The 24,979-nt window shown below is 34.8% G+C and overlaps 1 protein-coding gene across 1 annotated transcript in view; it reads left to right on the top strand.

Moving 5' to 3' along the window:
• Btbd8 (BTB domain containing 8) overlaps window positions 1-24,979 on the top strand; it is an 82,922-nt gene that overhangs the window by 17,797 nt on the left and 40,146 nt on the right. The window contains exons 4-5 of the mRNA XM_076861936.1: window positions 1,831-1,948; window positions 18,900-18,989. Of these exons, the coding sequence (XP_076718051.1) occupies window positions 1,831-1,948; window positions 18,900-18,989 (208 nt within the window). The remainder of the gene's footprint in view (window positions 1-1,830; window positions 1,949-18,899; window positions 18,990-24,979) is intronic.

The following is a 24,979-nucleotide window of genomic DNA, read 5'->3' as shown; positions in this document are numbered from 1 at the left end:
AGATGCTGGTGGCTTGGACTAAAGTATAGGAGTTAAGGTGTTGAGTAGTAGTTGGATTCTGGATCTCTTTTGATAGTAGAGCCAACATTGGCTTTGTAATATATATTCCAGGTTTGTGAATTTGTTTAGTGAGAATCTGTTATGAGTGAATGAACCTTACCAGATACACTAACTAAATAAAGTTTTCTAGATTGTCAAAGTATGACATACAATTGTTAAAAGAAAATCTTTAGACAAAGTAAATCTGAGTTATTTGAACAAGAAACAATTAATGAATTAATCAACTTGAGAATCAGAAGAGGTTCAGAAGGGTCTACTCTACCACATTGACAGTAGTTATTTATAGACAGAACATGGAAGTAAAGTACAGAAATAGCTTGATGGACTACAGTTAGGCCTTTGTCTTAATGGACATGATCTAAGTTGTTGACTACTTGTGATTAGATGACATGTCACTACTTTCTTTTCTTTCTTTCCTTCCTTCCTTCCTTTTTTCTTTCTAGTGGAAATTGAACCCATGGGTGTTTTACCACTGAGCCATACCCTAGTTCTTTAAAAAAAACTTTTTTTTTTTTTTTTTAATTTTGAGACAGGGTCTCACTAAGTTGAATATGCTGGCCTCTAACTCGAATTCTGCAGCTTCAGCCTCTCAGGTTGTTAAGCATGAATCATTGACTTCTGCTTCTGTACTAATCTCATGGTTGAGCTCTGGCTATTACCAAAAATATATACTCCTAAGTTAGGTTGCAGTTTATTATGTAAGAACTCAAAGGGTGGATACAGTATCAGGTCATACATTAATTTAGCACAGTGTAGTTTACACACACACACACACAGACACATGTATACACACGTACACACATGTACACACACGTACACACATGTACACACACAGTGATGAGCCATGATATACAGTATAGCATTTTTTCCTTATGTATACATGTCTTATATTTCATTTCCAACTACCTAAATGATGAATCTTTTGAAGAAGAGAAAATTTTTTTAAATACTTATTTTCTAGACCTCTTGTTTCCAGTACTAATCTCATGGTAAGTTCTCTAATAACCCACTGATTTCAGTTGAATTTCTTTCAGTTTACATATCAGTCTATCCATATTGTCATAAAGTAAGGTGTTTTGTCAGCTTTCCATCATTATAATGAACTACATGAGATAATTAACTCATAAAGAGAAATGGCTTATTTGACTAACAGTTTTGGAGGTTCTAGTTCAATATCAATCAAACCAATTACTTTGGGCCTCTGGTGGGTGTGCCAGATGACAATGGTGGGAAGTACCTGTCAGAATAAACTGCTCACCTCATGGCCAAGAAGAGAAAGAGGACAGGGTCCCACAAATCTCCTTCAAGGACATGTCTCCAATGACTTAAATACTTCCCACTTAGCCCTACCTCTTGAAGGTCTATTGCGCTTCCAATAGCACCACCCTGGGGACCACGCTTCTAACATATTGACCTTTGGGGGACATTCAACTTCTAATAGGGAATGGGAAGGAATTAAATAGTGGAAAGGAATATCAAAATTGGAAAAATGTCAAACTTTCATGAAGTAAATTCATTTTGGGCATAATTTTGTGATATTATGCTTATATGTGTATATATTTAAAGGCATATCTATATTTAAGTATAAATGAAAATACATATGTCAAAGTAGAGAGTGTAGATGATTTAAAATTCTTTTATTTTAATTTACCACTGTTTAAGCAAGTTGAAATAATTATGTAAGAAAACCTTGCTAATATTAAAAAACAAAATTTGGGTATATTTATAACATTAAAGAATCTCATTTAGTCTTATTTTTGTCTTTTAAAGATAATTATGACTTGGAACCTGCATCTGAATTAGGAGAAGACTTATTGAAGCTTTATGTGAAACATTGTTGTCCAGATATTGATATTTATGTTGATGGAAAAAGGTTTAAAGCTCACAGGTAAGTAGATGTGATTGATTTGGTGTGTTGGTTATGATATTAGAGTATAGAATAGTGATTCTCATTTTCTAATACAGTGGTTTTCAAGCTCTACTCCATGAAGGCTATAGTGATTCCACAGTGACTCCTCAGGAGTCTCTGATAGGGGAAAATTTGGGGTATCAAACCTGGATTTCCCTCCTGCAGGATCATATATGCACACATGGGTTCCCCCAAATGTGCACGTGCACATTTCAGCCAGAGAAGATCTCATCTGTTCTTTGCATTGGACATAAACCTAAGATTTCATCAATTTCATTAGATGAAAATGTTTTTTGCTTGAAATGGGTTTGAAAGCCACTGTCACAGAAAATGTAGTTAATGCAGTTTTTAATTTTATAGACATTGTAGTATTAAGAATGGTTATTTCTATGTGAATGATGTGTATTTTCTCTGAATACATTTTGGCACAAATTCTGTGATACAAAATAGAGGATTCTCATAAATAGCATTGATTAGGAGGTTTAATACTTCAGTGTACTTTTTAAAAACCCTGTTCTGCTTTAAAACTGGGTTGCTTATACATTCTAGTCTTTTAGATTTCAAATTAAAATCTGCTGCCTGTTTAGGTTAGGCTCTTTTGATTGCAAGTCACTAAAATCTGCTTAAAAGAAGAAAAAAATTCATAGGAAATCCAGATTATCTGTTGGAACTCAAGGTAAATAAGTACAGCTGGGTCTTACTAGTAGCTAGAATCAGAACTAGAAATCTGAAGAACCCAAACAGTAGTCCTTCCATCTGTTTGTGTTTTACATATGAATGTTTATAAGTTATTCTGATCCTCTTAAGAGGAAAAACTAGACTATTTGAAATAGCAAGGAGCAATTTTCTAGGTTCAAGCATCCATAGTCCGTAATTACATTAGCAGTAGGTTTAGATTACAGGACTCTACCAACTTAGAATTCATGCTGGTTTTTCCAGTTAATTGACAGCACACATTGCCAAATTCTAGGATTAATGGTTTGAACCAGACTATTTATTATTAAAAATTTGAAGTTTTCTCTCTGGGAATATGTATTTTATAAATCTATGTACATACATAGACACTTTTTTCTAATTCTTATGAAATCCACATTACATATAGTAAAATATAAAATGTAATATAAGTTAATCCATATATTTTTTATATAAGTACATTTTCTAAATCAAATCATGATGTGTGTGTGTGCATGTGTCTTTTTTTTAACCAACATAATTTAAGATTTTATTTAATTTTATATCCAGATTTTTCTTGAGACTATTTGTGCATTCCACCAAAGTTCTGCTTATATAACCTTAAAGCTATACTGTCATACAAGGAAGGCCGGACCCTGTGACCATTTGCAATTTGTCCTCAGTGTCTATATTTGGCTTTTCTCTGAGTGCTGTTTAAGAATGAGCTAACAGAATTGTGTTTTAGGAGCAGGATCCAGAATATTAGGTTTGTATTCCAGGACAATACTTGTTCACTTTCTGGTTTGTTCTGTTTAACTCGCAGTGAAAAAAGAAATTCATATTAACTAGGAAGGCAATTTCCTGAGGAGAATTTTAAGTTCTGACTACTTTATGGCCCTTATGTAAGTTACAATAGCAAATTCTAAATCACAAGGTTACCTTTGTAGTTCAAACTTGAGCATCTCTGTTTGCTGCATAATAATTTTATTATGTAGTTCAAGGAATACTAGGTCATAGTTCAGAAAATACATATTGCTATAAACCCACATATTCTTCTAAAACCCAACATCAGAATTTTTTTATACCTTTATTTTATTTATTTTTACATGGAGCTGAGGATCGAACCCAGTGCCTCACATGTGCTAGGCGAGCACTTCACCACTGAGCTGCAACCCTAGCTCAACATCAGAACTTTTAAAAATACTTCTTGTTCTAGATGATCATTATCAGCATTTTTCACGACTGCTTTAATTATTTTCAATTATATGTACTCATATATTAAAAGATCCATGCAAAATTTATGATCTTAATTGTATTCAGTTAAGGTTTCAACATTTAAATCAGTCCAGTTTGATAGTTTAATATGTTTAAATTATTATGGAAACTTAGGAATTTACTCTTCTACTGCGTTAATCTTTTTCTGATGCTCAAGTTGCTTACTTAAACACATCTCTAATAACCTAATTCTTCCAAGATTATCTTGCCATTTGCACTGTCCTTCTTTTTTTTTCTTTTTTTTAATTGGTTATTCAAAACATTACAAAGCTCATGACATATCATCTTTCATACATTTGATTCAAGTGAGTTATGAACTTCCATTTTTACCCCAAATACAAATTGCAGAATCACATCAGTTACACATTCACAATTTTTACATAATGCCATATTAGTGACTGTTGTATTCTGTGGCCTTTCCTATCCCCTACTATCCCCCCCTCCCCTCCCATCTTCCCTCTCTATCTCATCTGTTGTTGTTCAGTTCTCTCCCTTGTTTCCCCCCCACACTTTCCCCTCACAACCTCTTATATGTGATTTCGTATAACGTTGAGGGTTTCATTCCATTTCCATGCAATTTCCCTTCTCTCTCCCTTTCCCTCCCACCACTCATCTCAGTTTAATGTTAATCTTTTCCTCATGCTCTTCCTCCCTGCTCAGTTCTTATTGCTCTCCTTAAATCAAAGAAGACATTTGGCATTTGTTTTTTAAGGATTGGCTAGCTTCACTTGGCATAATCTGCTCTAATGCCATCCATTTCCCTGCAAATTCCATGATTTTGTCATTTTTTAGTGCTGCATAATACTCCATTGAGTATAAATGCCACATTTTTTTTATCCATTCATCTATTGAAGGGCATCTAGGTTGGTTCCACAGTCTAGCTATTGTGAATTGTGCTGCTATGATCATTGATGTGGCAGTATCCCTATAGTACACTCTTTTAAGGTCCTCAGGGAATAGTCCGAGGAGGGCGATAGCTAGGTCAAATGGTGGTTCCATTCCCAGCTTTCCCAGGAATCTCCATACTGCTTTCCAAGTTGGCCACACCAATTTGCAGTCCCACCAGCAGTGTACAAGTGTACCCTTTTCCCCACATCCTCCCAGCACTTATTGTTGTTTGACTTCATAATGGCTGCCAATCTTACTGGAGTGAGATGGTATCTTAGGGTGGTTTTGATTTGCATTTCTCTGACTGCTAGAGATGGTGAGCATTTTTTCATGTATTTATTGATTGATTGTATGTCCTCCTCTGAGAAGTGTCTGTTTAGGTCCTTGGCCCATTTGTTGATTGGGTTATTTGTTATCTTATTGTTTAATTTTTTGAGTTCTTTGTATATTCTGGAAATTAGGGCTCTATCTGAAGTGTGAGGAGTAAAGATTTGTTCCCAGGATGTTGGCTCCCTATTTACTTCTCTTATTGTTTCTCTTGCTGAGAAAAAACTTTTTAGTTTAAGTAAGTCCCATTTGTTTATTCTTGTTATTAACTCTTGGGCTATGGGCGTCCTATTAAGGAATTTGGAGCCCAACCCCACAATATGTAGATCGGAGCCAACTTTTTCTTCTATCAGGCGCAGGGTCTCTGATTTGATATCAAGCTCTTTGATCCATTTTGAGTTAACTTTTGTGCATGGCGAGAGAAAGGGATTCAGTTTCATTTTGTTGCATATGGATTTCCAGTTTTCCCAGCACCATTTGTTGAAGATGCTATCCTTCCTCCATTGCATGTTTTTAGCCCCTTTATCAAATATAAGAAAGTTGTAATTTTGTGGATTGGTTTCTGTGTCCTCTATTCTGTACCATTGATCCACCTGCCTGTTTTGGTACCAGTACCACGCTGTTTTTGTTACTATTGCTTTGTAGTACAGTTTGAACTCTGGTATCGCTATACCTCCAGATTCACACTTCCTGCTTAGAATTGCTTTTGCTATTCTGGGTCTTTTGTTTTTCCATATGAATTTCGTGATTGCTTTATCTATTTCTACAAGAAATGCCGTTGGGATTTTGATTGGCATCGCATTAAACCTGTAGAGAACTTTGGGTAATATCGCCATTTTGATGATGTTAGTTCTGCCTATCCATGAACAGGGTACATTTTTCCATCTTCTAAGATCTTCTTCTATCTCTCTCTTTAGGGTTCTGTAGTTTTCATTATATAAATCTTTCACCTCTTTTGTTAGGTTGATTCCCAAGTATCTTATTTTCTTAGAGGATATTGTGGATGGAGTGGTTTTCCTCATTTCCATTTCAGAAGTCTTGTTGCTGATATACAGGAATGCCTTTGATTTATGCGTGTTGACTTTATATCCTGCCACTTTGCTGAATTCATTTATTAACTCTAGCAGTTTCTTTGTAGACCCTTTTGGGTCTGTTAAATATATTATCATGTCATCCGCAAATAGCGATAATTTAAGTTCTTCTTTTCATATTTTTATGCCTTTAATTTCTTTTGTCTGTCTAATTGCTCTGGCTAGTATTTCAAGAACTAAATTGAATAGAAGTGGTGAGAGAGGGCATCCCTGTCTAGTTCCAGATTTTAGAGGGAATGCCTTCAGTTTTTCTCCATTTAGAATGATGCTAGCCTGAGGCTTAGCATAGATAGCTTTTACAATGTTGAGGTAAGTTCCTGTTATCCCTAGTTTTTCTAGTGTTTTGAACATAAAGGGATGCTGTACTTTGTCGAATGCTTTTTCTGCATCTATCGAGATGATCATATGGTTCTTATCATTAAGTCTGTTGATGTGGTGAATAACATTTATTGATTTCCGTATATTGAACCAGCCTTGCATCCCAGGGATGAATCCTACTTGATCATGGTGCACAATTTTTTTGATATGCTTTTGTATTCGATTCGCCAGGATTTTATTGAGAATTTTTGCATCTAAGTTCATTAGAGATATTGGTCTGTAGTTTTCTTTCTTTGAAGTGTCTTTGTCTGGTTTCGGGATCAGGGTGATGTTGGCCTCATAGAATGAATTTGGAAGAGCTCCTTCTTTTTCTATTTCTTGAAATAGCTTGAAAAGTATTGGTATTAATTATTCTTTGAAAGTTTTGTAAAACTCTGCTGTATACCCATCTGGTCCAGGGCTTTTCTTGGTTGGTAGTCTTTTGATGGCCTCTTCTATTTCTTCCTTTATTATTGGTCTGTTTAAATTGTGTGTGTCTTCCTGACTCAATCTGGGCAGATCATATGACTTAAGAAATTTATAAATATCTTCACTATCTTCTATTTTATTGGAATATAGGTTTTCAAAATACTTTCTAATTATCTTCTGTATTTCTGTAGTGTCTGTTGTGATATTGCCTTTTTCATCCCGTATGTTAGTAATTTGAGTTCTGTCTCTTCTCCTTTTCGTTAGTATGGCTAAGGATTTGTCGATCTTATTTATTTTTTCAAAGAACCAACTTTTAGTTTTATCAATTTTTTCAATGGTTTTTTTTTGTTTCAATTTCGTTTATTTCTGCTCTGATTTTAATTATTTCTTGTCTTCTACTACATTTGCTGTTGTTTTGCTCTTCCTTTTCTAGGGTTTTAAGATGTAGTGTGAATTCATTTATTTGTTGGTTTTTTCTTTTTTTGAGGAATGAACTCCAGGAAATGAATTTCCCTCTTAAAACTGCTTTCATTGTGTCCCATAGATTCCGGTATGTTGTGTCTGTATTGTCGTTTATCTCTAAAAATTTTTTGATTTCCTCCTTTATGTCTTCTGTAACCCGTTGATCATTCAGTAACATATTGTTCATTTTCCAGGTGATGCAGGATTTTTCCTTCCTTCTTTTATCATTGATTTCCAGTTTCATTCCATTATGTTCAGATATGGTGCATGGCATTATCTCCACACCTTTATATTTACTGAGAGTCGCCCTATGGCATAATATATGGTCTATCTTTGAGTAGAATCCATGTGCTACTGAGAAGAACGTGTATCCACTTGATGATGGTTGATATATTCTATATATGTCGGTTAAGTCTAGATTATTGATTGCGTTATTGAGTTTTATAGTTTCTTTGTTCAGCTTTTGCCTGGAGGATCTGTCCAATGGCGAGAGCGGTGTGTTGAAGTCCCCATAATTATTGTGTTGTGGTCTATTTGACTCTTGAACTTGAGGAGAGTTTATCCCTTTTGATTAACTTAGGTTTGAAGTTGATTTTATTCGATATGAGTATGGCCACTCCTGCTTGCTTCCGAGGGCCATGTGAGTGGTATGATTTTTCCCAACCTTTCACCTTCAGCCTGTGTATGTCTTTTCCTATCATATGAGTCTCCTGAAGGCAGCATATTGTTGGATTTGTTTTTTTAATCCAGGTTACTAGCTTATGTCTCTTGATTGGTGAATTTAAGCCATTAACATTTAAGGTTACAATTGAAATATGGTTTGTAATTCCAGTCATGTTTATTTATTTATTTATTTTAGTTTGGCTAGTTTTCCCTCTTTGGTTATTTTTCTCCCCCTTTACTGAGATACCTCCCACTGTTAGTTTTGGGCGCTATTTTTCAATTCCTCTTCTTATAGTATTTTGCTCAAAATGCTTTGCAGTGCTGGTTTTCTGGCTGCGAATTCTTTTAGCTTTTGTTTATCGTGAAATATTTTAATTTCATTGTCAAATCTGAAGCTTAATTTTGTTGGATACAGTATTCTTGGTTGGAATCCATTATTTTTCAGCGTTTGAAATACGTTGTTCCAGGATCTTCTCGCTTTCAAAGTCTGTGATGAAAAATCAGTCGTTAACCTAATTGGTTTACCCCTGAATGTAATCTGCCTCCTTTCTCTCGTATCTTTTAATATTCTTTCCTTGTTCTGTATGTTAGCTATCTTCATAATTATATGTCTTGGAGTTGGTCTATTATGGTTTTTGATGTTTGGGGCTTCCAGGATTTGGCAATTCATTCCATCTTTCATCTCTGGGAAGTTTTCTAGGATTATTTCATTTAATAAGTTATCCATTCCTTTGGTTTGAACCTCTGTGCCTTCTTCTATCCCAATGACTCTCAAATTTGTTTTTTTTATGAGATCCCGTATCTCTTGGATAGATTGCTCGTGAGATTTAAGCATCTTTTCTGTGTTGACTATATTCTTTTCAAGTTGATAAAGTTTGTCTTCATTATCTGATGTTCTGACTTCTATTTAATCTAGTCTGTTTGTAATATTCTCGTTAGAGGTTTTAATCTGGTTTATGGTTTCTTGCATTTCTAGGATTACTGTTTTGTTTTTTTTTTTTTAAATCTCTATCTCCTGGTAAAGCTCGTTCTTTGCAGTTTGAATTTGTTTGGTTAGTTCATTTTCAAAATATACTTTCATTGCTTGGACTTGCTGTCTCATGTCTTCTCTAATATTCCATTCCATCTGAGTTAGGTATGCCTTGATTTCTTTCCCTGTCCATGTTTCTGATTCTTATAGGTCCTCCTGTATATTTAAGTTGTCCTGCATTGTTTGTAATCCTTTTTTCCCTTGTTTTTTCATGTTGTTCACGTTACTTCCCAGCTCTGTTTGACTGCTTTGTAACTGCTTTCTCCTACACATTTGTTTTGGCTTTGTATATCTCTGTTGTCTCTCCTTTGTGGTGGGAGATTATGCCTAGAAATGTTGGGCTTTGTTGTACTTTAAAGCTGATTCATTCAATTCATAAAAGGCTTCCAGGTTCTGTATGCATATAGTGATTTGTTGTTTGTTCTTAGGACTGTATGTTTAGGTTAGGTGCTATGATGGTACGAGGGTTAGTATGTCTTGGCTACTTTAGAAGATTGCTCCACTGAAGGTGGATACTACCAGGCAATTGGATCAGGGTGTTGGTAGTAGCTAGGTATTTAGAAGTCCTATAGACAGCCTCAAGACCTTCACCTATTTGCATTTAGACAATTACACGTAATGGAAGATGTAATGCTTGGGATGGGGGGGGGGTAGGGGAATGAAGGTGCTCTTAAAAAGAAAGAAGGAGAGAGAGATAGATAGATTAGAGGAAAATGAAAAGAACAATAAAACTTGAAACAGGAAAGAAAGAGAGAAGGGGGAGAAAGGAACAGAGAGAGAAGAAGAAAAAAAAAACAAAAAATAAAAAAAAAATATTGAAGTCTTAGAGATCCACTTTCTTCTCTTCCAGTAGGCGGAGCTGAGCCCTCCGAGCAGAGCTTCTGCTCTCTACTTGCCGATAGTAATCCCTGTAAGGCGGCTCCTGGGAGTCTCTCAGACTTGTCAGTGCAGAGCCGTTTCACTTCTCTGGACCTTACCCCCCTTCCTCCTGTCAGCCAGCCAGCCAGGTCCTGTTCCCCAGAAGTGATTCCCCAGAGATCTAGTTACACTTGCAGCCCCACCGCGTGTCCCATTTAAGCCCCAGTGCTGTGGTAAACTGGTGGCTAAGACCTTGGGAGTCACCGCTGGTGATATGGGGGGCTGGGGGTCAGGGATCCCCTCTGCTTCCCTACGGACACGACCCCTGAGAGGTCCCTGAAGTTTCCTGGCTGCTTGTATCTGGATGGGGAGGGAGTCACACACCTGCTAAAGTGGATTCTGTTGGGAAGGAATTCCGTCGGCCGAACTCCGATGATGTCACCTCTCTGCTATGGCGGGCCCCAGGCTCCTTGCCAGGGTGTCCGAAGGGAGGGGTGGGACTGGTCCGTCCCCGGTTGGCCTCAGCTCCTGGCTAGCTATTTCATGAAGGCTTGGCTAAAGACTTCTTCCTGCCAAGCTGCGTCTCGGAGGCTAGCGGGACCCAGTCACGTTGGCTGTGGGCAGACGGACTGGCAGCCACGCCTGTGTTGCGTGGACTGCGGCTGGTGGATCTGGACCTCTGCATCTCGTGGCAGCGTTTCGCTCGTCTGGGGCAAACTGACGCTTCAAAAAATCCTAGTAGCTCCCGGCCGGTCTCTCTCCAGTGGAATTTTGCTAGGAGATTCTCCGTTGGTAGAATCTAAGTGTTATCTATGCATCTTTATGACCCCATCACTGGGGGGGGGGGTATTGAAAGCGCTGCCTCTCCGCCTGCTGCCATGTTGGATCCCCTCTAAAATGCACTGTCCTTCTTTTTTTTTTTTTAAGTGAGAGAGAGAGAGAGAGAATTTTTTTTAATATTTATTTTTTAGTTATCGGCGGACACAACAACATCTTTGTTTGTACGTGGTGCTGAGGATCGAACCCGGGCCGCACGCATGCCAGGCGAGCGCGCTACCACTTGAGCCACATCCCCAGCCCCTGCACTGTCCTTCTTTACCTGATCCTGACTTCAATGTCTAGAGCATTTTATATACTTAAAGGCAATCTGATGCCAATCACTTGTATATAGTGGTACACATAAGCCATATTGGTTAACAGTGATTGATTAAGTTTGTGTGGACTGTGAGCCAGTCTTCCTGGGTTTTAATTTCAGCTTCACTAATATTAGTTGCATGGATTTGAGTTAGACATTTAGCTATTCATTTTGTCCTTTAGTATCCTCATCAAAGATGGGAATTATACAAGTACTTATTTTATGAGGTGATTATGAGGATTACTTATTATACTTAAAACAGTTTGAACAGCACCTGACACATAGTACCATAAGTGTTAGCTGTCGTCACAATTACAGTGGATAGGCCTTTAATATAAGCTTTTGGGCAGATAGTAGCAACAGCCTCTATGCCCATTATTTATAAGGAGCAAGCAGTGAAACATGGTTTGAATCACTTGCATTTCTCCTTAATCCAAAGAAAAATAGGTTATCAGTAGACCTCTAAGGAAGGCCACACTTTACCACACTTTTCTCCCTCTAAATAGGCCTTACCCTCTCTAAAATATAACTTCTTCATGCTTTCCTTCATCTTTGTCCTTATTTATCGCCAACACTTCTACTCAAAGCAGAAATGAAGAGAGCTCTCTTTGTTTAGAGGTTAGAGGATTATAATAAAAGATTGTCTTGCCAGTTGCACTAAGGATCTCTTAGTTTTTTTAGATCCCAATTATTAGTTATGTTTCTACTTTTCTGAATATTGTATTCTGGAATTGTACAGTACATTATCCCTTGTTGTAGACCTCTGTAACATTATCTTCCTATCTGAATTCCTGTCCTTTACCAAGTGAATACCATCAGGATAGTGTACATTTCTCTTGGCTTGTATTTCCTCTTGTCACCTTTAGTCTAACCCTAAGTACCTACCTGATCTATTGTATTGCTGATCTCCTATTTTATAATGTGCTTTATTATTTTAATATTTAGTGAGACAAATTGAATGTTATGTTTTTAAGATAATTTATTTGTTGCACTCTACATTCTGTAATTAAGATCGTCCTTATTGAAAAAGGTAGTGATTCCTAATTTTATCTTGGTAACACTCAAGATCTAGTATTCCTTTCTTATCTGTGCCTAATATTATACTACTAAACATTCACTCATTGGGCTAATATGCTGTTAAATCTCCCTGTATAATGTAGGTTTCTGTGAATATTTAGCAAATCAATACAGTGTTAGAAGATCAATGTTGTAGTCTGGATCATGCCACAATCTATATGTCCTTGAGTATACTGGCTGAAAATTTTTTCAGAAGTAGCAGAGCTTAGTAATTGTGAAGTCAGCCTGAGTTTGCATTCTATTTTCACTAGTTAATAATTTGGGGGATTTACTTAATCTCTCTAGTCTCAATTTCTTTATTTGTACAACAAATAATAATAGTAATTATAGCATAAGATGGCTGTGAGGATTGAATCAGATAATGCACATAAAGTACTTAGCATACCTAAATGTGTTTGGCATATTGTAAGTTTTCAAAAGTATGTATTATTTGCTATAAGTATATGTTAGATATCCATAAGAAAAACATAATATTGCCTGTTCTACTTTGTCTTATGTCAGGAGTCAACAAACGATGACCCGAATGTAGTAAGTGGATTGTTTTTATATGAAATATCAAAAAACAAAGAAGAATATGCAATAAGGACCTGAAAAAAACCCTAAATATTTACAATCTGGCCCTTTGAAGAAAAAGGGTCAAATGGATTCTGTATTCAAATTACTTCATAAAAGTTTTTATTCTCTTATAGAAATTTGAACTAACAATAATGTATAAACATATAGATTTTGCAAGAAAGATGAAACTTTAATTAGCAAACCCACATTTAAAAAGAGATGGATCTGGAGCTGGGTTTACGGCTCTGCCATAGCACACTTGCCTGGCATGTGTGAGACACTGGGTTTGATTCTCAGCATGCATATAAATAAATAAAATAAAGGTCTATCAACAACTAAAAAAATTTTTTAAAAGAGATTGATCTTATGGTGAAAGATCTGTGAATGAATGTGTATTTGTTTTTTAAAGTAGGATAAGATGATTGTTATATAAAAGTTGATTTTAAAATCCTGACCTTTTTTTCTGATTAATCAAACAAAAAAAACCTACCAGTTCTAATTGTGTCAGATAATAGAATATCCATTGTACTTAACAGTTTAATTTAGGAAAAGCTAATTTAATGAAAGCTGTGGTCAATGGATATCATAAAATCTCAAGAGAAAGTTAATGGCCTTTTATAAGTAATGATTTCCAAAATATTTGCAAAGGAGGCTGGGAATGTAGCTCAGTGGTATAGGTCATGCCTTGCATGCACAAGGCTCTAGGCTCTAGGTTCAATCCCCATCACAGAAAAAAAAATTTAAAAAAATATTTGCTAAGAAGCAGGATGACTAATAGTGACAGCTCCAGAAAATTTATATTCACTACTCTGGTTTTAATCTATATTTAGTTATATGGAACTAAAGCAAAACAAGTATGTATACACAAACAACTCTTTAAGCAAAAAATATTTAAAATTAGACCCAGTTTAAAACAAAACAAAACAAAAAACTCCTCTCCTAGAGCATTTCTGAATAATCCAGGCCATTGTTCTGCCTGGAATAGTGAATCTAGTTCAGCTAACATTAGGAAGTATTGAAGAGCAGCATACCAAAGCAACAGCAAGGGGGAAATTAGGACATTTTTGATAGAGCCAGAAGCAGCATTGTCAGTTGATATTAAATTTAATCAAAGGAGAAAATAGTTTTTGACATGTAGGAACATATTTTTAAAAAGATTTAGCAAAGATTTTTAATACACCGTGCCATCTATCGCTGCATTATTATTTTCATTATTTTACCTGAGGCATGATCCTAATTAAATAAGGATATTTTCTGAGTTTCTATTTTAAGATCAGGGCAATCATTTAAGCCTCAGAGGCTTTTAATATTACTCAGATGGAAATGGCTAACATGCTGTGTTAGTTCAAATCTTCTGAGAAGCAGACACAAAGATGGGGTTAGACTTGCAAAGAATTTATTTGGGTAAATACATGTGAGAGAATATGAGGAGGAAGCCAAAGACTGAGAAAGCTATAAGACTGCAATCCCAATCTGACCCTGAGTGAATAAGAAAGGAAAGAAGTTACATCGTAGACAATACAATTCCACGGGAGATTTGGCAAGGCTGTTGAAAAAATTCCCAAGCCAGAGGCTTTTGAGAAATTCTTGTCTCCCAAGAATAAATGTGCCTTTATTATCTCTTCTAGGCTCATTTGCAGGGACTAATTTATGGCTTTGGAACCAGTATGGTTTGGATTCCAGAATACTATATCTGGGACCTTAGGTCAGTTTACGAAATTTATGATCAGAGAGATGCATTCTCATAACTGGTAAATCATGGCATGCTATATATTTATATATCTTTGCCACTCAGTCTAGTCAGGTAGAGTATGTAGAGTGAAGGATAAAATTTTAATCATATTCTTCATTAAGAATTATTTAATGATCACTTATGTGCCAAATAATATATTTGATGCTGAAAGTAAGACTTACAAAGAAATACAAAACAAAGTACAGAGTATGAAATGGATTGTATTTATTGAAATTCAACATTGTTAATATATTAGAAAAGATGGCCATGAAAAAAGACCTGGTAGGATATCTAATAAACTGTTAACATTGGTTATTTGTATAGAGTAGACTTGAAGTAAACAAGGAAGCATGGAGAGAACTTAAAATTTTTACTTCATAAAATTCTGATTAAGAGTTTTATTACAGACATTTTATAATTAAAAATTTTCTTTTGAATTTGGCTTTCCATGCTTTAGGAAAGAATCATATATTGCTTAATATTTTAAAACGTGTTCATATAGACTCAGTCATACTCTAAAGAAACTATCTTTGGCTGGGCTGGGGATATAGTTCAGAGGTAGAATATTTGCCTAGAATGTGTGAAGCCCTGGGTTCAGACCCCAGCATGGCAAACAAATAATCAAAAATCGATCTTTGTCCTCTTATATAGAAAAATAAAAATTATATACAAGCAGTACATTAAATATTCACTTTATTATCAGGTTCTATTACCTTTTCTTGTTCTTTGACTTACTGTAGGTTTAATATATGCTGCTTTTTATTATTCTAAAGGTGGAACCATAGATCACTTCTATAGAACTTTTTTCTTTTCTAAGATAAACACTTAAAAACTATATATTTTCTTCTAAGCACTGCTTTAGCTGCATCCTGCAAATTATGGTATATTTTCATTTTCACTCAGAATATTTTCTAATTTTCCTTTTAATTTCTTTTTTTCACCAATGGATTTTCTGGAAGTATATTTAACTTCCAACTGTTGGGATTTTTTCAGCTATTTATTAATTTCTAGTTTAATTCCATTGTGGCCATAGAATATATTTTATTTTCAACACACTTTATTGAGATGTGTTTGATAACCCAATCTGTCTTAGTAAATGTTTATGTACTTGAAAAGATGTATTGTTCCGTACTGGGGTAGAGTGTTTCATAAATGTCAAATTGTTTGACAGTATTGTTTAAGTCTTACATATCTTTAACTAATTTGTCTACCTGTTCTATTAATTACTGAGAAGAGTGTTGAAGTCTCCAAGTGTAATCGTGAATTTGTCTGTCTGTCCCTCAGTTTCCTTCAGTTTTTGCTTCATGTATTTTGAAACTGTACTTGGTACATACATATTTGGGATGACAATTTCCTCATGATGAATTGAGCTCTTTTTAATTATGATACATCTCTTTTTAACCCAGGTAATATTCCTTGTAAAGTATACTTGGTTAATATAGCCATTTCTGCTTTTTTGAGATTTTGTAGGTTATATCTTTTTACATCCTTTACTTTTAACTTCTCTGTGTCTTTATATTTAAAATGGGTTTAAAATTAATTTCTTATAATTATATCTTACCTTTTAAAATCCATTCTCATAATTTCCTTTTAATTAAAATATTTAGACCACTTATATAATGTAGTTATTAATACGTTTCGGTTAGTCTACCATATTTTTGGTTTTCATTTTTTCTTTGTTCTGTTTTGTCATCTTTTCCTGCCTTTTATATTAATTGAGATTTAAAACTTTTTCAGAATTTTAGTTTTTCATTTTCTTCTTTTTTTTTTTTGTACTGGAGATTGAACCCAGGGGCACTTTACCACTGGAATTATATCATCAGCCCTTTTGAAAGTTTTGAGACAGGATCTCGCTAAACTTTGTTCTAGTTAGCTTTTGGTCACTGTGAACAAAATACCCAGCAAGAACAACCAAGAGCAGGAAAAGTTGATTTTCAGAGGTCTCAGTCTGTAGATGACTGTCTCCATCGCTCTGGACCCAAGTGAAGCAGCACATCATGAAGGGCCTCAGAGAGGAAAGCTGCTCATAGTGAATTTAAGAAGCAGAGAGAGAGAGAGAAACAGACAGCCAGACACACAAACACACTCACAGTCAGGATGGGCCACAGGAAGAACAACCTTCTAGAGCATGCCCTCCAGTGACCCAGTCATGCTCCACCTTCCTACAGTTATTCAAGCTAGAATGAACCAATTAGGTCACTGCTCTCATAATCATTTCATCTCAGGATATTCCTTCATTTCCTATTAATGCTTTGGGAGGACACCTTATATCCAAACCATAACAGAGTTGAAGTTGCAATCCTTCTACCTTAGCCTCCTGAGTATCTGAGATTATATGGGTGTATCCCATGCCAAGTAATTAAATTTTTGTTTATTTTCACTCATGTGTGTAATTTTTGCTTTTTTTCACTTGCATTGTTATTACCATGTACCTTTAATTAGTGTTATATATCTTTATGTACAACATTATAATCTATTCCCTTTCCCCTCCTGTCTTTTATGCTATTTATATATTTTGTATGGAAGTTCTTTATTTAATAAGTGATTTGCAAATATTTTCTCCCAGTTGGTGACTTGTCTTTTTTGGAGGCTGATCTTAAACTTGCTGTCCTCCTGCCTTTGCCTCCCAAATAGCTGGGATTACAGGTATGCACCACCACACTGACTCAATAATGCCTAGCACAGAATAGAAGTCAGTGAATATTTGTTGGGTTACAGAATGAATGATTGAGCATTTTATTTGAGAAGATAGAATGGAAATTGAAAATAATCTCTCCTGTCATTTTCTCAAACCTAAAATATAACCTTTCCTGGGCTTTATTTAGGTGAGTTCTGAATGAGAACTCAGAACTTTTATTGTTGTTGTTCTCTTTTTTAATTAAAAAAATTTTTCACATGACAAATTATTGCAGCCTCTTTCTTATTGCTGTTTCCTCAAGTGGGTGATGTTATTTTAATGCAAATAGGACTTCCTTTTGCTTTTGGGTAGTGGTTAAACTAGATATTGATTGCTTTGTTCCAGTTAGGGATTGAGTTGATTCAAAACTGGACTTCTGTTCTAACAAGAACTTGTCTACTTACTGTTCACTCTTCATCCTAGGGTATGACCTTTCAGGGCTAAACCCAAATCCTAGGTTAGCTACCAGAACTACTCCTTTTTGATAGACCCAAGCACTTTTTTTTTTCTTTTTTTCCTGACAGAGATAGAATTTAGAGGTATTTTAGTGAGTGACCTAAATTCCCAGCCCTTTTTATTTTTTATCTTGAGACAGGATCTCACTAAGTAATTTAGAGCCTTAAGAAATTGCTGAGGCTGGCTTTGAATTTGCAATCCTCCTGCCTCAGCCTTCTGAGTCCCTGAGATTTCAGGTGTGCACCACCACACCCAGCTCCCAAGTTGTAATTTGTGTCCCATCCAGCCTTTGAAGATGCCAGAAATTATTCTTAGCTTCCCAAACATTGCTTTCCTTTTTGATTTTGCAATCACCTCAGTGGAAAAAATTACTTCAAATGTTTGAGTCTCCTCTTCTGTCTTCTCTCATATAACTTGTCTAACAACTATGGTAGTGTTCTGATGCTTTTAAATCATGTTTTATTTTCTCGTGTATGTGTGTATGTTATACATATTCCGTCTTTTTTATTTTCAAGAGGATGATTGGTCTGAGACAATCTAGTAAACCACTGCCAGAAATGTCTTTCTCTTCTCCCTATTTTTCTAATTCTTTCATACCATCCTCCACTGGGATATTTTCCTCTATATTTCATTAGCTATCATGTTCCCAGCATCTAGAATAATGTCTAGCACAGAACAGAAGCCAGTGGATATTTGTTGGATTACAGAATGAATGAATGAATGAACACTTTATTTGAGAAGATAGAATGGAAATTGAAAACAATCTCTTCTGTCATTTTCTCAAACCTAAGATATAACCTTTCCTGGGCTTTATTTAGGTGAGTTCTGAATGAGAACTCAGAACTTTTATTGTTGTTGTCTCTTTTTTAATTTAAAAAAGTCTTCAAATGACAAATGATTGCAGTCTTTCTTTTATTGCTGTTTCCTCAACAATTCCTGTTAAGTAGTATCTTAAGTCTTTATTTCTCCATTTTTAGGGATATATTACTCTTTTAGTAATTGGAAAAGTTTTAATTATTATTATTTAAATTAAAGAGTTTCCAAGAGAAAAAAAAATTAAAAGATAATAACGGCATTGTAATTAAAACACTTAGGCATAAATAAAAGCTTTAATTTTTATTGTAATAATTGCAGAGTGAATACAAACAAGACAAAATAGATTGCTATGTTTTAGGTAAAGATGAACAGTTTTATAAAAATTATGTTTTTACATAGTATATAAATGTTTCCCTCCTCTTCCCTTTAGGGCCATTTTAAGTGCCAGATCCAGTTATTTTGCTGCAATGCTGAGTGGATGTTGGGCTGAAAGCTCCCAAGAGTACATTACTCTTCAAGGGTAAGCATAATTTTTACAAGACAGTGTGACTATAAGTGATTGCAAATAATACTTCATATGAAGCACTTGTGAATCTGTTTTGCCTGTATGATCAGTGAATATTTCTCATGTAGTAGAATTCAACTAAATGACATTTTCTGAAACAAGAGGTAGGAGAGAGCATTTAGTAATAGAAGTAGTATATTAATCTGCTCAGGATTCTATAACAAAATGCCAAAACTGGGTGGCTTAAACAACAGAAACCTATTTTCTCACAGTTCTGAGGACTGAAAGTTGAAGATGAAGGTGTCAGCAAGGTTAGTGTCTGACTAGGGTAGCTACCTTCTTGCTATGTGCTCACATGGCTTTTGTTCTGTGGTGTCTTTTGAAAGGATACTGATCTCTCAGATCTAGGTTCCATACCTGTGATTTAAATTTAATTACCCCTTAGAGGCCCCATCTCCAATATAACCACACTGGGAGTTTGGGCTTCACCATGTGAATTTGGGAACACATTCAGTTCATAACAGATAGTTTATGATTATGGAAGATTTTAAATGCCAGACTATAGATTTTATTATCCTGTAGGTAAAAAGAATATATAAATGGATCTCTTGCTGATATTTTATCATCACTACTGAAAAACAGCTTAAAAGACGTATGTATCCTACTGATAAGATCTCTTTCTTTATGATCAATTTGAAATATCCACTGAATATAGGAAGGGTAGCTAACAAAAGCCAGAGTCTCTAAGTATGGTAATCCTAAGGATAATCAAAATTATACTTTGTGTAATTTTGAAAACTTGTCCATTATACTTGTAATTTTGAAAACTATGTTCATATATTTTAGACTTCATCTTTTAAACTGTCAATCCACTCTTAATTAGAATTGCATTCATTAACAATTCAAATAAAAAATAATACTAGTTTGACTCAGAATTTAATTTTTTGGCATTCATTAAAAATGATATAAGTCTGTGTAGTGAGGCAAAAGTCAAAAGAAGTATGATTATGGGATCTTACTAATTAGCAAAGGAAAGTAATTTCTTTCCATGGAATAAATTTTAGTGTCTTAGGTTAGTGATACTTTTAACTACTTGATACCTATTATGTATATCTTATTCCTGTCTTCAAATAGATTCTATTTGAAGTAATAATATCTGACAATAACACTATATATTTTGTGTTTCTTCCACATTTAGTATACCCTAACTTTTAGAATCAGTCTTTGAGATAGACAAGGTATTTTAAAGTTAAATGTCTACCCAGGTAAATAAGTGCATATGTAGAATATAAATCACACATTTATTAATTATCAATTCAGAATTCATTCCACTGGTCACTGAAGAAATTAAAAGTTTTCCCATTGACCTGTATTCTTGAGCTAGCAAGAAGTACTCTTCTGTCCTGTTAAAATTAGCACTTTTAACATTTTGTCCCATTGAACCTTACTGCTCCTGGTAGGTTCATTAGGGAATGTATGACATAGGCTTATAATCTTACAGGAAGGCCATTTGGTAATGGATGCCCCTTCAACTTTTGTCTGTTTTACATAATTGTTGACCTCTAAGTTTAGCTATAGGAATAAAGGCAAGGGGAGTCTTGTCTTTGTCTTTCATTCTTCCTTCATCATCCCTCATGAACTGACAGATTAAACATTCACATACCCAGGTTTTTGAAGATGAGGTCTTTTTATTAAGAGGTCAGTGGAAAAAAAAAACAGTGGCATCAGTCATTGGTCTCTATTCTCTCACCTGTAACTTTCCACCTTTATGATAAGTATTTTCTCATATAATATGACCAGACTACTGCTGACCAAATTTAGTAGCTTATTCAATGAAGGTCAAATACAAGTAGCCAAATTAGTTTCCAAGTGTTATCCAAATAAGCAGACTGTACTTTGTATTAGTGGCAGCCATGACCAGGCTCATACTTCTTGTAGTATTTTCCTTTCACTTATTCTATGGCAAGCAAGGCTCTGCTCCTTACCTACTGGGTCCTCTTACCCACACTGCTGTATGAGCAGTGGAGGCTCACTTCCAATTGGTATATTTATTCCTATTGCTAATGCTCTGGAAATGAGGATAGATTTCTCTTTGGTTCAACTCATTCATCAAGGAAGATTTTATAACACTAAAATAAAAGATGAAAGTATCTTCTGATGACTGCATGGTTTAATCTACATCCTTTTATCATTATTCTTATCATATAATGCTGTGATTTTTTTCCCTTTCCTATTATATCATATATCAAACTGATTGTGCTCAGATTGCCATTTTAGATTATTATATGCCACATTAATATTGTGGCATATAAAACTATTGGAAGGCTAAAACAGATTGAGGAATTTTACCTTACAGAAAAAAATCACATCTTTTAGGGAATTTTATATTGTAACAAAGTAATTTACAAAACCAATTCCATTTTTTTTTTTCGTTACCATATTATAAACCCAGGTAGATGTTTCTATGGAGAGTGTGGTGCAATAGAAAGATTGTGAACTATGATGTCCTTATAGGAAGTCCTATATCCAGCCATAACTTCTTAAATTTAAGAAAATTCCTTAATTTTCTTGAGCTTCCTGAGGTTGTTGAAAGGATTGAGTGAGGTATAGTAAAAATACAAACAAACAAACAAAAAAACCTGGCATAGTGCTTGGTACATAATATGTCATTATGATTTGTCTTTTTATAATTTCTCTAGAATTTCTCTTTATTCTAAAGAGAATAAAGTTCAAGTGAGGGCCATTTCCAATACCAGAACCCAGTGACTGCTTTGCATTATCAACAGCTTCTTTTGAAACTATGTAGCTATTGCAAGTCTGCATATTTTCTACAAATAGAAGAGCATGAAATCCTGTCTGTTCTTACAGAAAAAACCACCGTGCTTTTGAGGTGGGCATATTAGAGTCCTATAATCCCACCCACATAGGTGCCTGAAACTTTAGAAACACAGAAATTGCATAGAGTAGGTGCATCAATCTCTTAAATCTTTGTCCTCTTGTTAGTTGTTAGTTTTTCTAATTTTGAATATATGTAATGTTTTCATCTCCTATAAGCTTTTATCTGATTACACTTTAGTTGGAATTATGCTTTAAATCTTTCCATTTAAATCGTGGGCTATTGGAGTAATTTGTTATTTTTCTAGGTCACTTGATCATGTCTTTATAAACCGTTTTAGGAAAAACATAGATGACTTGCAACATGATAACAAGAATGCATCTTAGTAAAACATCTGTTAAGACAGCAGGAAATTGGTTTCTTGCTGTTTTTATTGCTATCCTATATTGATACATAGGCTCAAGTGTCTAGATTTTGCTCCTTATTTTAATAAAATGACTCTTGTTTTTATTTAGTCATTTTTTTGCTTAAACATATCAAGTCTTAAACTATCTTTTCAATATAAATAGCCAGTTCTCATAAATGTTAACAAGAATGGCTCTTGAGAAATGTGAGGAAAAGTATATTGAACAGCATTACATTCTAGAAATCATGCTAATGTTTTAGGTTAACAAACAATAGATAATATGGTTTAATGTTCTGAGATTAAACCTTGTCGTTTTCATTATATACATATGTACATATATGTGAGAATATTCAGATTTTTCACTTTTTTCTCTAAGTATTAAAGATCAGAGTTTGGAATCAGCAGAAACTAGTTAGCCATAATAGAGGCCAGTTTGGGAAGGTTTGAGTTCTTCTGTATGAGTTCTAATAAGTCATTCATTAAACATTCATCAAACACTTACTGAACATATATTATTCAAGGAATAATAGAATCAAAGTAAACACCTGAATTCTCTGAAACTCCATTTTTTTCTTCTTGTTCCTTGTTTAGTTCCTTTAACAAATATTAGGAACTATGCTTAGTAATCTGTGAAGTTCTTACCAACACTGTCTCAATCAAGATTCCACTGCAGAGCTCCAGTATTACATGAAGAAAGGAAATTCTTCTGTTCCAGTGGTATTAAATCAACACTGACATTCTTCTGGCACTAGACATACAATAATAAATAAGACATCAATACTGCCCTTACAGAACATGGTCTAGAAAGAGAGACAAATTCATAAACAAACATACTGCAAATTAGTTTGATAAGTGAAATAATGAAAGTATGTGTAGAGTACTGATTGAAAGCCTAGACTTGGAGTGATTCTGCCTAGATTTAAATTCCAGTGCATACTAGCCATTCAGTCACCAGCAAGTTACTCAATTTCAATGTCTAGATCTATAAAATGAGACTGATAATAATATTTATTGTTGAGTTGTTATGATGATTAAATGAGCCAGTAGCATTCAAAGTGCATGTTAATTCAGGGACTGGATCATAATAAGTGCTTAATAAATGTTAGTTATTGTTTTTAACACTCATTTGAGATTTTGTTATTTATTTTGCTTTTGTTTTTGCCTTGGGAGTATTAAGGAAATAGAGATAAAGACCCACTAATCTTGTGTCTGAAAGATAAAATAAGTGGAGAGGGAGAACATTGTAAGCACAGTTAATATGTGCTAAGGCGTAGATAAATAAGGAATTTAAGTTGTTTAAGTATAGAAAATGAGTAAATTCAGTTATCTTTCATCAGCTACTAGAGAGGGAGAACTGGGGGTCAGATGATAGAGGTCTATATACCAAACTGGGGAATTTGGACTTCTTTCTATGAGCTTTGGAGAATAGAATTTTAGAAGTGGGAGACATAAACAAGATTTTGCATTTTAGCAAAGTCACTTGATAATAATGTGGGAAATGGAATGCTAGCAGAAGATTTCAGACAGGAAACCTGTGTGAGAGGATACTGTCTTAGTTCAGACAGGAGAAAATGAGAGGCTTGGGGCTCGGATTGTGGCTCAGCAGTGGTGAGTGGTCTTTCAAGTGCGAGACCATGGGTTCTATCCTCAGCACCCCATAAAAATAAATAAGTGAAATAAAGATATTGTGTCCAACTACAACTAAAAAATAAATATTAAAAAAAGAAAAAGAAAACAAGAGGCTGAATCAGGGCAGGGAGAGAGAAAATAGATAGTAGAACCTGAATTCAAGAAGTTCTTGAAGGTGTATATGACAGAGTAAATGAGGGAGAGAATTAAGATGAACCTCGGGTTCTAACTTAGGCATCTAGATGAATGAGGTCTGAGAGGCTGTCTAGCACGGTCAGGGGTATCTAAAAAATAGACTTCTTCCTTTATGTTCAGGGTAAAATGAATCAACAGATGAAATAAGAAAACATTTCCTTTAATACTGATCAAAATGTTAAAACAGTATAATGTGCTTTGATCTAAGAACCAAAGTTAGCTTGTTTACCGTATTCCTCTAAGTCAACCCACCTAAGAAGTCTGATTCTGTATAACAGATTAACTTTTTCCTAGTTATCAGCTTCCCACTGATTCAGCTGAAAGGAAAAAAGAAATCAAATTACCTCTCATTCTGATTTCCTCCTAAGGAACCAGCAATGGTTGTCCACCAGCCAGATAAATTGCCCGCTTTGGTACAAAGAAGTAGAGGGTGGGGAAAGATGTCCTGTGAAAATGCTATCAATAAGATAGAAATAACAAAAAGAAGACTAAATTTGGAGTGTAGAGGAGGAGGGAGATTGTTCATTTCTGTTGCTTTTTAATAATATACTACCACAGATTGAATAGTTATAAAGAAAAGAGATTGGGACTGAGGCTGTAGCTCAGTGGTAAAGTGCTTGCCTCGCATGTGTGAGGCACTGGGTTCAATCCTCAGTGCCACATTAAAAAATTACATAAAGATACTGTGTGTTCATCTACAACTAAATAAATATTTTTTTTAAAAAAAAGATGTTGATTTTGGCTCATGGCTCTGGTCCAAGGTTGATTGGGCCCATCTGATGATGATATTCTTATTGGCAGAGTACCAAGATGGCACAGTATATCACATGGCAAGAGAAAGAAAGCACATGAGAGACTTAGTCAAATTGTTTTTTATAGCAGACCCACTATCAAGATAACCCATTAATCCATTAATCACCTGAATGGGTTAACCCATTC

The sequence above is a fragment of the Callospermophilus lateralis genome, chromosome 7 (assembly GCF_048772815.1).
Source record: "Callospermophilus lateralis isolate mCalLat2 chromosome 7, mCalLat2.hap1, whole genome shotgun sequence".
In the NCBI taxonomy this organism is placed as follows: Eukaryota; Metazoa; Chordata; class Mammalia; order Rodentia; family Sciuridae; genus Callospermophilus; species Callospermophilus lateralis.
Note: the sequence above shows the minus strand (reverse complement) of the source record. Positions and strands in the feature narration are given on the sequence as shown.